This window comes from Peromyscus eremicus, chromosome 11 (genome assembly GCF_949786415.1).
Source record: "Peromyscus eremicus chromosome 11, PerEre_H2_v1, whole genome shotgun sequence".
Lineage (NCBI taxonomy): Eukaryota > Metazoa > Chordata > Mammalia > Rodentia > Cricetidae > Peromyscus > Peromyscus eremicus.
This window is the reverse complement of record NC_081427.1, coordinates 46,010,813-46,029,034: the sequence shown is the minus strand read 5'-3', so window position 1 is coordinate 46,029,034 and position 18,222 is coordinate 46,010,813. Positions and strand designations below refer to the sequence as shown.

Sequence of the window (18,222 nt, the reverse complement as noted above, 5' to 3'; positions counted from 1 at the left end):
TGTTGCATTTAACTCTGTGAAGCTGTGTTACTATGCCTGTCTAAAACACCTGATGGTCTAATAAAGAACTGGCCAATAGCAAGGCAGGAGAAGGGATAGTCAAGGCTGGCAGAAAAAGAGAATAAATAGGAGAAATCTGGGAGAAGAGATCTAAGATCTAGCAGACAGAGGAGGAGGACATCAGGGGCCAGGCACCCAGCTACACAGTAAGCCACAGAGTAAGATTAAGATTACAGAAGTAGCCGGGCGGTGGTGGCGCACGCCTTTAATCCCAGCACTCGGGAGGCAGAGCCAGGCGGATCTCTGTGAGTTCGAGGCCAGCCTGGACTACCAAGTGAGTTCCAGGAAAGGCGCAAAGCTACACAGAGAAACCCTGTCTCGAAAAACCAAAAAAAAAAAAAAAAAAAGAATAAGCCTCTGTGTGTTATTTATTTGGGAGCTGGGTGGTGGGCCCCACCAAAAAAGAGCTACAAAACAACCAACAACGTACGTGTGTATGTGTGTATGTGTGTATGTGTGTGTGTGTGTGTGTGTGTGTGTGTGTGTGTGTGTAAAGGTACACTCTAGTTATTGTATCACAAACAGTGCAGTATGGCAACTGTTTACAACATGCTATGTATTACAAGTAATCCCAATATGACCTAAAATACATGAAGGAATGTGAAGCCATTTTATGTAAGTAACTAGCATCCACAAGCTTTGGTTTCCTAAAGGATACACAGGAATGATTAAACATACTACTCAGCCTTTAAACACTGATTCCACTTCTAAGAAGAACCTAAAACAGTCAAATTCATTGAGTGACAGAGGAGAATGGTGATTGCCAGAGGCAGAGAAAGGAAAGGGGGCATTTACTAATTAATCAACTCGTATGAAGTTTAAGTTCGAGACCGTTCATCTTGATATATAACATCATGTGAATAATCAATAATATACACTTTAGGATGTATTGAAGGATCCACCTCACGTTAAGTGTTCTTCTGGGAGTCTGGGAGGTGGGAAGGAGCTGAGTCTGAACGCTAGTCTCAAATTAAAGGAGATCTTCACTGTACAATGCTAGCATATTCTGAAACAGTAACATAAAATATGCAACAGTGTAACAAATGCTTTAACAAGGGCCCTGTCTTCAGGAGGTTTGAAACTGTTATGTGGGGGCCACAGAGACCCCAGCTTGCGGCTTGTTTTCATCTTGACTCAAGGTCAGAGGGTCCGAGCTTGTTTTCCCCTGCAAGGCTGCATAATAGGATGTTTTGGTTAAAGGTGTGGTTACCAGGTATCTTATACCTCAAGGCCTATTTACAGGATGCTTTGCCATAAGGCGTGGTTACCAGATGTCTTGAATACTAAGGAAGTGTTTACACTTGACTGTACTTTGTACCTTGAACCCCGATGTCCTTCAAAGGAGGAGGTCTTTTTGCTCCCCTTGCTTTGGGTATATAAAGGCTGTAGACAATAAAACTCAGGTGTCTGTGCTACTAACCCAGAACCCTCCCGAAGCTATCCCATGTCTCCTTTTCTTCATCTATGTCTATACTTTATAGCTATCATTTCCCAATTCCACAGTTCCCCTCGCTTCAGAACCATTCAACAGGTCAAGCAGGAGTCAACACTGTTATAAATCCTAAATGATATTTTATCTTTTAGATAAAGTTTTCAACAATATATTTCACAGAAGCCCTTTAATTTTTTTTCTTCGGATATATGGAAGCTCAAAGACTGTTTGTCATAAAACTTGATTGCATGTTTATTTCAACTATAGATTTGTAGGGCATCAGGAATGAAATAATTTAATCATGCTTTTTTTTTTTCATGGGTTTGGAGAGATGCCTTAGCAGTAAGAGCACTGGCTGCTCTTCCGGAGGACCTGGTTTGATTCCCAGGGCTCACATGATGGCTCACAACCATCTTTAACTCCAGTTCCAGGGGATCCAACACCCTTTTCTGGTTTCCTCAAGTATAAGGCATGTACAAGGTGAACAGACATACATGCAAACACATCCATACAAATAAAAATAAAAATAAAAGAACTAATATTCAAGTAACTGTGCCCTATGGTACAAAGATAATGACTTCACTAAAACATAAAAATCAGACAAAATCAAATTCAGCCAGTGAAAGGTAGTTTGAAGTATGTATGACAAGGATATAAATAATGAGCTGTTCAATGGTTACCAAAAGCTAAAGAATCAAAGAACTCCCTTTTTCTTTAACCGTTTCCTATCTTAGAAAATAAGAATGTATAGTGGGTACCTCAAGCTGTTATGTTCCCACCTGAACTACCTAAGCTTTTGTCCTAGAAGACAAGCATAAGTAGAAACGCAATGGCATTTTCAGGAGACACGTGTAAAATAATTCATTTGTACAAGAAGAAAATAAAACTTTCAAGAAATTTTCATTAGCCAGATTTTGACAAGTAAATACACAAATCATGCTTTTATAATCAACATTTTTAGCAAAAATTTACTACAAATGTATAATACTCTAAAGCATATTTGTAATAATTTTATATCATGAAATCCTGTAAATGGCTGAAGTCAAAATTCTAATTCCCATTTTGTATATGGCATAAGTTTAAAGACCTTACTCAAGCTGACTAGCAAGGTCAGAGACTTAACAGTTTTAAAAACACCTTCAGTTAAACATCTACATAAGCAAACTCAATGTTCAAAAACCATCACCAAATGAAATAATGTAATTCTTATTAATAAAAACCCAAAATGCTAAGAAATAATACATTAAGATACCAGAGCCAAGATCAGTTCAAAATAATTAACAGTGACTCAAACTTGCCATTGCAATTAAGCAATGTTTAATTTGAATACTAGCACTACCATCAAAATTTATGAACTTTTATCTGAGCACCATGGCACATACCTGTTATCCCAACAATTTCAAGAAAGAGGCAGGAAGATCAGACATTCAAAGTTATTCTTGGCTACACTGCAAGTCTAAGGCCAGACTGGGCTACAAGAGTTTCTGCCTCAAAAATCCACAACAAAATATAAACTTTTGACCAGTTACTCATTTAAATTCTCACCAAAGAAGTCTGTAAGCTGTAAGCATTAAATGAGAAATACATGCAGAACACTTGGCATAGAAGATTGTATACATTATCACTCAGTCATTAGTAGCTATTCTCATCAACAGCTCTAGAATTACTGCAAGGTGTCTGAATTCACCAATAAGTAGATACAAGAGTAGACTCAGTCTGTGAACTCCAAAACCAGCTATCTTTCCTAGAAATATTTCTCTGCTTTCCAAAAACTATATAAAATAGAGAACTAAGATATAAAAAAGCCAGAGGTATAAACAAATTATACCATTGTTTCTTGGATGAGTTGTTTTTCATGAAGATCAGGGTGGAATCAGGTGGAGGAGGGAGGTGCAGAGGGTACAGGGAGAGATGACTGGAATGGGAGTGGGGGGGTTGGATTTAGGGGCGATGTGGAAACCTAGTGCAATGGAGACCTCCTGGAACTTTTAAGGGTGACCGTAGTGAGGACTCCTAGTAACAGAGGATACTGAGCCTGAACTGGCCTTCTTCTCTAACTAGGCAATACTCCCAGTGGTGGGACTGGGACACTAACCCAGGCACAAAACCCCTGACTCACACCTGTCCTGCCTACAAGATGCACTAGGAGACTACTGGCTAAAAGCTGTGGAAATGGCCAACCAATGACTGATCTAACTTGACACCCAAGCCACGAGAGGGAACCCATGCATGTCTGATGTTACCTGGATGGCCAGGAACCAGAAGCAGAATAGCTCACAGACCTAGAGGAGATCTGAACACAAAAATTCAATGAAATGATTCCTAATGATATTCTGCTATATTGATAGATTGGTGCCTAGCCCAATCATCAGAGAGGCTTTCTCCAGAAGCTGATGGAAGCAGATGCAGAGACCCACAGCCAAACAGTAGGTGGAGGTAGGGGAACCCCATGGAAGACGGGGAGGCACGGCTCACAGAATCAACTAATCAGGGCTCATAGGAACTCACAGAGACCGAAGCAGCAATCACAGAGCCTGCATGGGGATGCTATGGTTGTTAGCTTGGTGCTCTTGTATGACTCCGAACAGTGGAAGTGGCGGATGTCTCTCTTTTGTCTGCTCTTGGGACCCTTTTCCTCCTCCTGGGTGGCTTGTCCCAGCCCTGATAAGAGGGTTTGTGCCTAGTCTTACTGTAACATACTATGTCATATTCGGTTGATATCTCTTGGGAGGCCTGCTCTTTTCTGAAGGGAAACAGAGGAGGAGTGGATCGGGGAGAGGGGTGGTGAGGGAGGGAAGAAGAGGAGTAGAGGCGCTGCAGTCAGGATATATTATATGAGTAAATAAATAAAAAGATAAAAGGAAGAAAAAAAGCTTTACATATCATTTTTATACTAAACCATGGACATGATGTGAGCAAAAATACCAAATACATATATATTTGGTATTTTATTTTTATATTATACTATATATAGTATTTTATTTTTGTACTAGATTTTTGTATATTTATTTTGTATTACATTTTCATACAATTTTTTAATTTTTAAGTGAAAAAAAATTTAAGTAAAAGGGCCAGGAAGATGGCTCAGTGGGTAAATAAAGGCACTTGCTGAGCAAGCCTCACCTGATCTGCTTGGATCACCAGAATACATGTAAAAAGCTGGCTGTCTTGTGAGCATTCGCAATCCAAAAACTTTAGCAAAATGTGAGGCTGAAACAAGACAATCACCCAGGAGCTCACAAAGGCCGAGCAGTGGCACAAACAGTAACCCTGCCTGTACACAAGGTGAGAGAAGAGAACCTACTCCCCAGAGCTGGCCTCTCACCTCCATGGCATGTGTGTGCACATACACACAAACACACACAAACACACACATACACACACAAAATAAACCCTTAAAAAAAAATCTGTGGACATACTGGGTTATAAGCACTAGTCAACACAACTGACTTTTCTTAGTCACTTTTAATAAATTCAAATATAATGTCAATTCCAAAAAACACATAAAAGAAATAATAACCTATATGTTATAAGTATTTTAAGAATATCTTTTCCACAACATAGATAAAGCAAAGATATTAAATTCTATACATATTCTCATGTGACACTTGTTTTTGTTTCACATAATTACCTGTACATTGACTCTTTCAATCACACAGGAAAGGACGTGCAAAACATGCATCTTTGTATCACATTCTGTAACTTGCTGCAGTAACTGAAAAAGCAGTGTGAACATGGTCTCCAAATACTGCAGGCAGAAGAAAGAACAGAGGTTCTGAAATATAGACTTTGACATATACAAGTAAACATAAATATGTCAAAGCAGTAAGATACAAAAATATAAAACCTTAGTAATACTTACACAAGCTGCCAGTATGTAAGAATTTTTTTTCCTTTATTACTGCTAAAGGTGTATACATCAGAATCTTAATTATCCACAAACTGTAATGTTTAAAAGACTAAACTGCTTTGGTCAGCTAAGCTGTTATCTGTGCCCTGTAACTACATTTCTATGAAAAGCTGTTGCAGACATCAATATAAAAAGGCTATGAATTAAAGCAAAAAGAACATGAACTGTTATGTTCAGCAGGCCAATGAACTGATGTGGCCCTTATCAGACGCTGCATAGAGATAAAATTCTGTAAATACATGCCTGTTATTCTAAGAATCTAAGACACCAAGTACCTCAAGCTCTTCTCTGACTTCCACAGACAAGCCACAAGCATGCTCTCTCTCTCTCACACACACACACACACACACACACACACACACACACATAAAGGTATGTTTTTTAATATTAAAAATACATATAAATTCAGTTATAAAATATGTGTACTCCAAAGACGTAAGTAAAAATTGTTATACAACCCTGAAACTAATTTTCTTACCGGTAAAAATTGATCTGTTCTAAATTCAAAATCATCAACAGGTAAAAAGCTGTTAAGGAATACTGAAAATGCACGAAATTTATCAAGAGGAAAATACATCTACATCATTGAAATACCAAATATATGTTTATAAAACATATATGCTGGGGAAAATACATTTTAACTATCCTACCAATTTTCACAGTACCCAATTTTAAAATGTGAACCATAAGGCTCAGGGTGGCAGTGCAGACCTACAGTCCCCACCACACTGGGAGGCAGAAGCAGGAGGACCGGAAGGTGAAGGCTAGTCTCAACTGTGTAGAGTTTCAGGCCAGGTAATTCAAAACAACAAAAAAGCTGAACTTCTTTACAGTTAAGTCCTTTAGAAAGTTTTTTTCAAGTTTCATTTTTTTTTTTTTAATTAAAATTGTTGTAGGGTTAGAGAGATGGGTCAGTAGGTAAGGGCACTGGCTATTCTTCCAGAGGACCTGAGTTCGATTCCCAGAACCCAAGGGGCAGCTCACAACCATACATTAACTCCAGTTCCAGGGGATCTGACAATTTCTTCTTGCCTCCTCAGGCAATTAGGTCCATATGTGGCACAAACTTGTAGGCAAAACACCCATACACATCAAATAAATTAAGTTTTAAAAACTACTGCAAGAAGCTTGCAAATAAAAAAAAAAAATTGAAGGATATTTAACTTCAGAGTTGTTGCTGTTTCAATTCGGACCTAAAAAAAAAAAAAAAAATCAAAGTACAATGAGTTTTTTAATCATTCTTAGAACTACTGAACATCATTAGTTCTTAATGACAGACAACTTATTCCAAACTGCTTTCCTGTTTTTGTCTATATTAAATCACAGGGCACATACCATGTGGAACTGAAAGGATGTCACTATTAGTTTAACAAGTGACATAAAGTACAAGCATCATTTTCTTGACCTTTCTAGTTTTCCTGTAACTGCTTAAGAACCCTTTATGGCAGTAGGCATTTCCAAGAAGAAAAATACTTTGCCATTAGGTAAATGGAGAGCACAGGACCAAAGAAGAGTAGCATGCAGGAGATGCCAGGGAAGAGAGAAAATAGAGCCCCATGAAAACAAGGAACCCGGCAAGCTGGAAGTCACGCAAGTGAAGGGTGCAGGAAGGAAGGGAGAAGGGGGAGTTGGAGCTCCCACCTTTAATCTAACCTCAGTTACAGCAAAGCTTCCTAACTCCCAAATGATCTGAGGCTTTCTAAACCCAACAGACAAGCTTCAGACTCTGGGACACATATTTCATTACACACAGCACATCATCTGGGTGTACAGAGAGCAGCATTTTCTTATTATTATTCTGACTTTATCAGCCAAGCTGACATCCGCTAACATACTTTTAGTTCTCAAATCAAGTAACATGACTACATTCTACCTTCTGGTCTTTACAATAATATCTAAAACCTTTGTTTCCTGGCTAAGAACCCATTCCCTTCCTAAGTGCTACACTTTCCTTCACCTGTAATAGTAACGAGCATATTCTCTAGAGCCATTTTTAAGAAAGAAAGAATTCTGAATAGGGTAGAGGAGGTTCTGAGGTCTAGAGATGCTGATTCGGCAGGCTGACATACCACTAAATCCTGATCTTGAAGCAAGTTACAGATTGCTTCATACAGCATGGGTCTCAAGTCAGACTTGAATTTCACAGAAATCCACTGACCAATGAGCCAAATCACCCTGCGTCGCAACGGTTTATACCTAGGTGGAAGAGGAAAAAAAAAAATCAGAAAATTCAAATGTTCAGTATTTTAAGAGGTTTACTTCATTTAGAGCAGTAAAAAATATAATTTGCATTTAGATAAAAATCACCTTCTAAATAGAAACAATAATATCCTGATCTAAGGAAATCAAAGTTCTTTTTTTTTAAAGATTTTATTTATTTATTTATTTATTATGTATACAGCATGTATTTGCATTTAGATAAAAATCACCTTCTAAATAGAAACAATAATATCCTGATCTAAGGAAATCAAAGTTCTTTTTTTAAAAGATTTTATTTACTTATTTGTTTGTTTGTTTGTTTGTTTGTTTATTTATTTATTTATTTATTTATTTATTTATTTATTTATTTATTTATTTATTTATTTATTTATTTATTTATTTATTTATTATGTATACAGCATGTATGACTGCAGGCCAGAAGAGGGCACCAGATCTTATTACAGATGGTTGTGAGCCACCATGTGGTTGCTGGGAATTGAATTCAAGACCTCTGGAAGAGTAGTCAGTGTTCTTAACCTCTGAGCCATCTCTCCAGCTCAAAATCAAAGTTCTTAGGTACATACATGGTGTTCTCTGATTCTTCTGTGTTAATGAACTGTAATGGTCAATAACCCCAGCATCTAGGACACTGAGACAGTGAATGCAAGGAGTGCTTGAGTGAGGACACGCCCTGGGTCAAAATGCAAAAGCTAGGGTGACTCTCTGTGGCAAAGCACTTGTCTCACATGAGAAAGATCCTGGGTTGGATCTGCAGTATCACACATAAAGCAATTTGAAGCATAGAAAGGTATACAAATTTCTCTTTCTCAAGGAACCACAAACAATGCTAACACCATAAATCCTGCAGCTGGCAGGTCTCTGTATCAAAATAATAATAACATGTAGTGGTATTTGCTCCATATATGACCTTGGGCTATAGGGCCTGAAGGCGGTGCTTCTCTGTTGTATGTGACCTCTTAAAAGGAAGAAGGGTCACAAGTACCTTCTCCCTGCTGCCTGCTTCCTGGTCTGACCCAACTGCCAGGTGGATTGGCTCCCAGTCAAAACAGAGGATAACTTCAGCTGTTTACCTGGTTCTATGTTCATGAGTGTATTTCCTCTTAATAAATCCCTATTACCCATTAAACAGACTCACATGGATTGATCTTAATAGTAACACCCTATATTCAATGTTTCTAATTCCATCAATCTCATAAATATTACTTTCAGATCATTGTGAAAGGCTTTTATGTTTACCTAAGTAGTATTTGTATAAGCTTGCTGATTCTAGCTAAATGATTCCGAAAGAGGTATGCAATTACCAAACATGACTCAGAACAAATATGGTGACATATCATTGAAATTGTAAAGAATTAGCAGTAATAAATACACAATTTTTCTGATTGTTTTTATTAAAGTGAAATTTCCCATGATTTTTCTTAGGTAAGAAGAAAAATCACAAATTCAAATTCAAAATATTTCTGTCCTAGAATTCTATTAAAACAGTATCTTCTTGACATAAACTTTAAGTGACAAAATTATATTTCTGGGTATAAATGAAACAAACTGATGAGTACACAGTTATTTTAGAAGGTCACAATTTTAAAAGATGATTGAGCAAACAGGAAAAAAATGCTCACTAAGTTTCAAAAAAATGTATGTAAACATTCCTTGGCCCCAAAGTATACAGGCCAGGAAAAGAGTTAAAACCAGTAAATGTACACAGATCTGAGAGAACCTGTAAGATAAATACCACTTAAATGAAAAGTGGAGAAATGCCATTTCAAGGGATAGGAATTGTTTGAATAGTCACAAAATCAGTAATAATAAGACATGTGCAGTGTGAAGTAACAAAACTATCAGCCTTAAGACTGAAATCTCAGAGATTTCCATGTTCAGTTCTACTCTAAATAAAGAAAATAAAACTCAGAAATTCCAAGGAGACACAGTCATATCCAGCAAGCTTAGGCTTACAGTAACCAGGCCTCGGAGGTCTGTCCCTGAACTGACAGCAGCATCATGGGCTGGGAAAGCACTGGCCTATGTACAACACTTACTAGACCAGGACTTGCACATAAAAGGACAACCTACCAAGGGAGTCAAACGTACGTTAAACTTTGAGAAACACTGCTCCAGGTCACTAATCTAAGAGAAAATATGAAGTAAACCAAGTATTTCTGGTTTATCCAAACATACAGTATTATTACCTCAACACGTACTCAGAGCACATTTTACAGAGCTCTGGCTTTGAAGTTGAAATGAACTGAAAACTCATGTCCTCAGCAGCACTAAGTACATTTCAAAGTGTTCAGTGGCAAATGAGGGGAGGTGCTGCATGAGGCAGTAAGGTCTTCAATCACATGGCCTCCCATTGCTCTCTAGTGAGTGTGTTCCCACTCCTTCAAAGCACTATCAGAGGCTACTTCATACACAGCGGCCTCCAGAGGACGCAGTAAATTCCAAGTGCTAAAACACTTGGTAACTCAATCAATGACTGAGTAGAAGCCATAAGTTACTACTTAACTGGTGAGATTTCTTTTAAAGTATCTTCAGGTTTTTAACTTTGCTGATGTTTGTTTGTGGACTAAAGTCAGGTTTCATTATGCTGCTCTGGGTGGCCTCAAATTCACTATGTGATACAAGCTGGCCTCAAACCCAAGGTCTTCTTGCTTTGGCTTCTTGAGTGCTAGGATCCAAATCTCTAATTCAATGACTTTAAGTATTTATAAAATAATCTACATATAGATGGTTTTCTATTCATCTAGTAATGTAGCCAACAAATATTTACTTATCTAAGACTATGTACTATGCTGACTACAAGATACTAGATACACAGAAGTAGCTCAGCTGATCCTTTACACACACATGCCCTAAAAAAGTCTCTTGAAATACTTTTCATAGTCTTGAAATACTTTTCATAGTCTTAATTTACTATATTTTAAGAGGTTTTAATTGTGTGTCTGCACACATATGCACGCGCACATGACATGTAATGTGGAGGGTATCGAGAGTATGTGTATGTTCACAGTCTTCACAGAGGCCAGGAGACAGTGTTGGATTTCTTGAAGCTGGAGTTACAGGCCTTTATGAGCCAGTCAGATGTGGGTGCCAGGAACTAACTGTGAGTCCTCTGCAAGAGCAACAAGTGCTCTTAACCACAGCTTTCTCTCCAGCTCTCTAGTTCCTAATTTTGAACAAGAAATAACTTACAAAAGTCATTTAAAAAACCCTCTTTCTTCTTACATTTGGTCCATTACAGATTAAAATACACAATGCAAAGCAAAAGAATGGGGTAAAAGTGCTACTAACTGCCACATGGAGCTGGTAATAATAAATTAGGCACCTCTGTGGAAACTCAAAGTACGTTCAATTTCTGTATAAGCAAGGCATCTCCATCGCCTCCTCTATTTTCTCTCAAGGTCTCCACAACAGTCACTCTTCATGAAGATCACTTTGGTTGAGCTGATTATGATCTCAGACCTGGTTGCCGCCAACAGTCTTATTTTGTGCACAGCTTCTTCCAGGAACTCAGAGTGCTCTACCTTCATCTCTACATAAAGTTCTATTTCTTTTTGCCTACAAATTATTTCATTACATCAAATACTTCTTTCAGAATTTACACTTAAGGTAAAGTAACATAAAAGATAACTCTTGGGCTGGAGAGATGGCTTAGAGGTTAAGAGCGCTGGCTGTTCTTCCAGAGGTCCTAAGTTCAATTCCCAGCAACCACATGGTGCTCACAACCATCTACAATGAGATCTGGTGCTCTCTTCTGGCTTGCAGGCATACATGCAAGACAGAACACTGTACACATAATAAATAAATAAATCTTTTTCTAAAAAAGATAATTCTTTTGCTTATATTTGTTATAATATTTGTAAGTCTTATATTCTTTTCTGTGCTAAATATAACCAAAATCATACTTTTTTTTTTTTTAAACTTCAAAAATCAAGAAAGTAAAGTAGGTGTTTACTTGCCTATTATGAGAAACTTGTAATTCTGGAAGAAGTTGGTTTTTAAACCACAGATCAAAATCAACACTGTCAAACAGCTCAAAAGCAGCTAATCCCACAGCATTATACACTGGGAAGAAAAAAGAAAGAAATTAAAGATTTTAGATATTTGGTCTTATATAAAACTCTGAACCTACTTTGAAACATGAAATATATTAAGGAAAATATATAGTATTAACATAGAATAGAGATTACTAAAAGCATTTTAGAGAAATTGCTTAAATTATTTGATTCCAGGTTTTTCCCAACCACTCTTCAGTATTTTCAAACAGAAAACTAAATCCAGTCTAATGGGTCAATTTCAAATATAAAACAGTATCTGATTCTGAACGGAAGCTGTATTTTATGATCTGGTCCCAGTTTACTTTTCTCTGGCTCATCTTGCACAACAATCCCTGAACTGCTTGTTACTGTCCAGTTAAACCAAAGTATACTCAGATGTTAAACTCCACCTCTCCTAGCTCATCTTACCTTCAAGTCCTCCTAAACACTGCAGTCCTTCTGAAAACCGACTCTGGCACCCTCACCTTGTGTAGCTGACTCCTACTCAATCTTGCAATCGGGTGTTACAGTTCTTTAAAGGGAAACTTTCCCTTGCATAACTCCCTTGATTTTAGCACATGCTTTAGCATGAACCATTCATACAATGGTAGAATTAACTGTATACTTGATTATCTCCTGCAACTGACAATCCCTATATTCTAGCTACTTTTACATCACAATTCTCACAGCACAAAAAATATACATTTCTAAATCACTTAAGTCCAACATACCAGCATCTTTGATTAACAGTGCATTCATATCTTCTACATTGGTTGGACCTGGAAAAAAAGAAAATATCAATAAAAATAAAAAACCCTCATTTAAAACTTTCAAATTAATTTTATTTTTTAATTAATTTTAACTGATAAAAATTATACATGAACATATAAGTTTGATATATCCATACACTGTGTGATGTTTAAATCAAGTTAAACACAGGCATCAAACACTTATGGTAAAAACATTCACAGCCTGTCTGTCTAAGTTTCTAAAATCTAAGTCTGTTATTGTTCCGTAGTTACTTTACTATACAACAGCACAGGAGAACTAGCCACCTATCAAGTTTCCTCCTCCCATTCCACTCAGACTTCTCCCCAGCCTCTGAAGCCACCATTCTTTTCTCACCTTCTGAGATCAACATTTACTTACTTCACATGAGTAAGAGCACACAGTACTTGTCTTTTGGGGCAAAACTCACTTTTAAAAAGTACTATTTTAAACTTGTATTTTAAATATCTGATTTATATACATTTATGAAGTATAAAAAGATGATTCATGCAAACAATGTACAGTAATTCAACCAAGCTAGATAATACGATCATCTCAAATACTTAATTTTTTTAAATTAGCATCTGATATTGCCTCCTGCTGACTATTGTTTGCCACCGTAAAAGAACCTTGAGTTATTCCACCTGACGTTCTCTGACCCACCGTCATCTCATTTCCCCACCAGAAACCTTTCTCACCACTATTCTACTATTGACTTTTATGAAGTTGATTATTTTATATTCACATATAGGTGAAAAAATAGAATATTTCATTTATCATAGTATTTTCCAATTCCATTCATGTTGCCATAAATGATAAATTCTTTCTTTACTAATGCTAAGTAGTATTCCACTGTATGTACATATCTCACTTTTTTAGACATTCATCTGTTGATAGTCACTCAAGTTTGTATTTAATCACAACTTAATTTCCAAACTCAGTGAAGTACAACATACCTCACGATATCAAACACACACATAGGGATGGAGATATGGCTCAGTGGTAGATCACTTACCTAGGTTGGATAAAACCTAGGATCTAATCCCCACGATCACAAAACAACAGTAACAAATGCATATAATAGAAATGTTTATGACAAGCAGTATTGTAGCTACTCACTACAAAAGGAATCCTTTCAAAGTGAGAATAAAAAGATCAACCATATGGGGATAGAGAGTGGGAGTGGGAGAAAATGGGCAGACATATGCAATCAAAAGGTAGCGGTGCAGGCCTGTATCCCCAGCACTCAGGAGGCAAAGCCAAGGCAGAAGAATCAAAAGTTCAAGGCTAGTCTGAGAAACAGTGAAACTGTTTAAAAAAAAAAAAAGAGCTGAGTATGTTGACATATACCTATGATCCCAGCACTTGGGAGTGGAGGATGAAGAGGCAGGAAGTTCACCACAAATCACAAATGAAGGCCACCCTAGTCTACACATCACATTTTATGCATTAACCCACTTCATACAGACAGGATTTCTTAAAAAATGAATAGCCGGGCGGTGGTGGCGCACGCCTTTCATCCCAGCACTCAGGAGGCAGAGCCAGGCGGATCTCTGTGAGTTCGAGGCTAGCCTGGTCTACCAAGTGAGTTCCAGGAAAGGCGCAAAGCTACACAGAGAAACCCTGTCTCGAAAAACCAAAAAAAAAAAAAAAAAAAAAAAAAAAAAAGAATAAATGTATGACAGTACATGAAATAAAAGGCTAGCAATAAAACAAAAGTTACTAACAGAAAATGACTGTCATTATGAAATGTAAAGACTTTAGAATGAAGTGTTGGCAGACCCTGCAGTACTATTCATGAAGGAGGACACCACAGTTGGAAAACACAATTTACCTAAATGTAGCTCCTGAAGAAAAAAACCTATAATGTTTTTCTAAGTACTTTATTACTGGTAAGTATGAACTGTTAAGTTTAATGTTCCAATAAGCTAGAGTAAGTACAATCCAAAATTAGCAAATTGATCCAGAACCAGAAAGAACACCCAATTGGGAAGTCATTGAAAAACTTAATCACAGATAGCAACCAATAAGAATGTAACCTAAATAGTTTGTTGTCTTAGGGTTTCTATTGCTAGGATAAAACACCAAGACCAAAAGTAACTTGGAGAAGTAAAAATTATGTCCCCTTACAACTCTCAGGTCACACTCCATCACTGAGGGAAGTAAGTGTAAGAACTCAAAGAGGAATCTGGAGGAAGGAACTGAAGCAGAGACCACAGAGGGTGTTGCTCACTGGCTTGCTCCTCATGGTTTGCTCAGCCTGCTTGCTTACTTACAGCATCCAGGACCACTAGCCCAGGCGTGGTACTGCCCACAGTGAGCTGGGTCCTCCCACATCGATCATCAATCAAGAAAATGTACCACATGCTTGCCCATAGGTCAGTCTGGTGGGGTCATTCTTTCAATTGAGGTTCCCTCTTTCTAAATGACTAGTTTATGTTAAGTAGACATAAAACTACCTAACACATCTGTCTTTTCCTAAAGTGGTTAAAAACTTAAGCTGAGGGTAGACTAAGAAGTGTGCAAAAACAAAGCAGAGTAACATAAGTAGTATAAGCATCACCAAGTTTAGCAATCTCTAACTACCCATAAAGAAATTTAATTATATATTGTGAGTAAATAACATGAAAATAAACAAAGCTCAAATTACCTTTAAAGATTACTACAATAAATGAGCAGCTTATTCTTCCCTTGGCACATAATTTAAAGAGACAAACTCTAAAAGGATTCAGAGAGAACAAGAAAGATTAAGAATCTCCTTCTCTTCAAGAGATCCTCAGGCTCGGGTTTCTTTACATCTCCACCCACAGAAGTCTTGACCCAACTAACTGGATAATCTATTCTCTGCACTGCCTTCTGCCTTCTAAGGATTTCAGCAGCTTCCACCAACATGTTCTTCTCCAGGATATACTTTCATACTCCCCCATCCCTCCAGGGAAAGGCCTTGCTTGTCTTGTCTGAGGGGCCTTTCACCTACTCCTGTCTTTGAAGCCTTTTCTCTCTAAAGGCTTTTTTTTATATAAAAGTACTCCAAAAGTGCAAGTCAATCTCCAACCACTATATATGAAGTAACGATTAAAAGTTTAGGAGCACTTTTGATCACTTTCTTGTTCCCGGCATATTCAATTAGTTGCTCAAGGCAATCAATCAACAAATAATAATGAAGCATGCCAAGCACTGAGGTAAAGAATGAATAAAGGGGTTGGGGATTTAGCTCGGTGGTAGAGCGCTTGCCTAGCAAGTGCAAGGCCCTGGGTTCGGTCCTCAGCTCCGACAAAAAAAAAAAAAGAATGAATAAAGCCAGCGTGACCAATGTATCCTGAAACTTACAGTCTAATCAAAGTCACTTAGTATTTAACTACTAAATATGCAAAATTTGCTGGGTCATTTGACAGTCTAATCAAAGTTATTAGCAATTAATTACTTGCATAAAAGTAAAATAATCAAATATCCAAAATTTGCTTTGTCATCTTCTTTTAAATCTATCTCCTATCTAACTGCTACAACTATAAAGCTAACAAATTATTTGAGCCTTTCTAACTACTTTCTACAACATGCTCTAGAGAAAGTTTCCCTAAGTACTACACCTGTCATTTGGTTTATGGTGTTATGTTTACAACAGCAAGATGCATCATATTCAAAATTGTAATTCAAGACTGACTTCAAATGCCACTCTTGCAGGAAAAGAACACATTCAGTCTTTCTCAAATTCAGTGTATGACCAAAACAGAGCAGTGAACACAGCATTTAGGCAACTCTAGCTGAACATTAAATGACAAAACTATCATAAACCACAACTTACCTTCAAGAGTTTGCATCATTTCTAGTAGTACTGGAGTAAGAGTTTGATTATATTCGTGGAATATATCTATAAATAATACTTCAGTGCAAGGCTAGAGTGGGAGGAAAAAGAACAGATTCTTAGTTAAGGAAAAAAATGCCATATTGTATTGGCTACTGCAATAAAGCAAAGGAACACTCATCTTTCAAATTCTAAAACAAGTATTTCCAACTGTTGATTTCTTAAAAAACAAAACTACTGGGGCTGGGGCTTAGTGCTTGAACAGATTCCTAGTAGAACATACATGAAGCCCTGGCTTCTATCTCTACCACCATGTCTAAAAAATAACACAAAGGAATTCAAGATGAAGTCAATTCATAACAGAAAACTTCTTTCAGTGTTTCAATCATTTGGTGTCATGTATACAAAGTTTGTTTGGTTTTGTTTCTCAAGACTGGGTTTCTCTGTGTAGCCCTGGCTGTTCGGGAACTCATTCTGTAGATCCAGGCTGGGCTCAAACTCACGAGATCCGCCTGCCTCTGCCTGCTGAGTGCTGGGATTAAAGGTGTGTGCCACCATCACTCAGCTCAAAGTATCTTTAATTTGTTGTACTTTAAAAATCGTTCTGCAGCCATACTCATTTATATGCAAGCAAAATGACTGAGTATCTAGTACGGAGTTATTATTTTTAATAATGTGTTTTCATAGATAAGGCCACCCAGTGAAGTTTGTAAATTCAATTCACCATTTAAGAAACACAAACAGTAACAGAAACTATTAAGCTACATAAAGAATGCTTTAATTGGATTCTTTTGTTTAAGTATTTTTATTTTATGTGTATGGGGTTTTGCCTGCATGTATGTAAGTGAACCACATGTATGTTTGGTGCCCATGGAACCAGAAGTCACTGGACCTCCTGAAACTAGAGCTAAGAGCGGTTGTGAGTCCTCATGTAGGTATCAAGAACTGAAGTCAGGTCCTCTGCAATAGGAACAAATGCTCCTAATCACTGAACCATCTCTCCAGCTCCATCTGGATTCTTAAAAGTATTCAAGCATGGGCTGCAGAGATAGCTCAGCAATTAAAGGCACTTGCCACTCTTGTGGAAGACCCAGGTTCAGTTCCCAGCACCCACATGGTAGCTCACAACCAACTATAATGCCAGTTGCTTAGGATCCAATACCCATAAAACTACTGGACACAAAGCACACACATAGTTCATATACATAAACATGGGCAAAACACTAATATACATAAAATAAGTAAATCTTTAAAAAAATAACAAAAAGAATAAATGAACTGCTAACTAAAGAAAGCTTTAAAGTAAATAAATAAACAGCAACAAGAAAGAAGCACTGAGTCATGGGGCTAGAGAGATGGTGCAGAGGTGAAAAGCACCAGGTGGAAGACCAGGGGACCCAGGTCTGAATCCCAGCACCCACATGCAGATAACTCCCTCTGTAACACCAGTTCCAGCACCACCTTCTGGCCTTATTGGGTAACAGACACATATGAGGTGCACAGACTATATGGAGGCAAAATGTGCATACACATTTTTTTTTAAATTTGTTTTAAAAGTCATCCATGCCAGGCAGCTCACAACTGCCTATATCACCAGCCCCAGGGGACCAATATCCTCTTCTGGTCTCATGGGCACTACACTAATGTGCACAAACCTACACACAGACACATACATATATACATAAAATAAAAATAAAATCTTGCCAAGCATGCCAGCACTTGGGAGGCAGAGGCAGGCAGCTCTCTGAACAAAGTCAGTCTGGTCTACATGGTGAATTCCAGACCAGTCAGGACTATATAGTGAGACCTTGACTCTAAATAAAATAAATAAATGAATAAATAAATAAATAAATAAAAATATTTAAAACAGAAAACAAAAACAAACAAAACCAGCCATGTATGTGGTGGCATATGTCTTTAATCCCAGCACTTGGGAGGCAGAAAGAGGCCTATTTCTTCAAGTTCAAGGTTAGCTGGGTCTATACTGTGAAACCCA

The 18,222-nt window shown here is 37.5% G+C and overlaps 1 protein-coding gene across 2 annotated transcripts in view; it reads right to left on the bottom strand.

The window, feature by feature from the left end:
* Positions 1-18,222, bottom strand: part of Ipo11 (importin 11) — a 177,731-nt gene that overhangs the window by 106,828 nt on the left and 52,681 nt on the right. For both annotated transcript variants that reach the window (XM_059276102.1, XM_059276103.1), the window contains exons 13-19: positions 16,227-16,317; positions 12,388-12,435; positions 11,579-11,684; positions 7,472-7,598; positions 6,562-6,595; positions 5,881-5,921; positions 5,124-5,240 (exon numbers count right to left, since the gene is read on the bottom strand). In XM_059276102.1, coding sequence (XP_059132085.1) covers positions 5,124-5,240; positions 5,881-5,921; positions 6,562-6,595; positions 7,472-7,598; positions 11,579-11,684; positions 12,388-12,435; positions 16,227-16,317 — 564 coding nt within the window. The remainder of the gene's footprint in view (positions 1-5,123; positions 5,241-5,880; positions 5,922-6,561; positions 6,596-7,471; positions 7,599-11,578; positions 11,685-12,387; positions 12,436-16,226; positions 16,318-18,222) is intronic.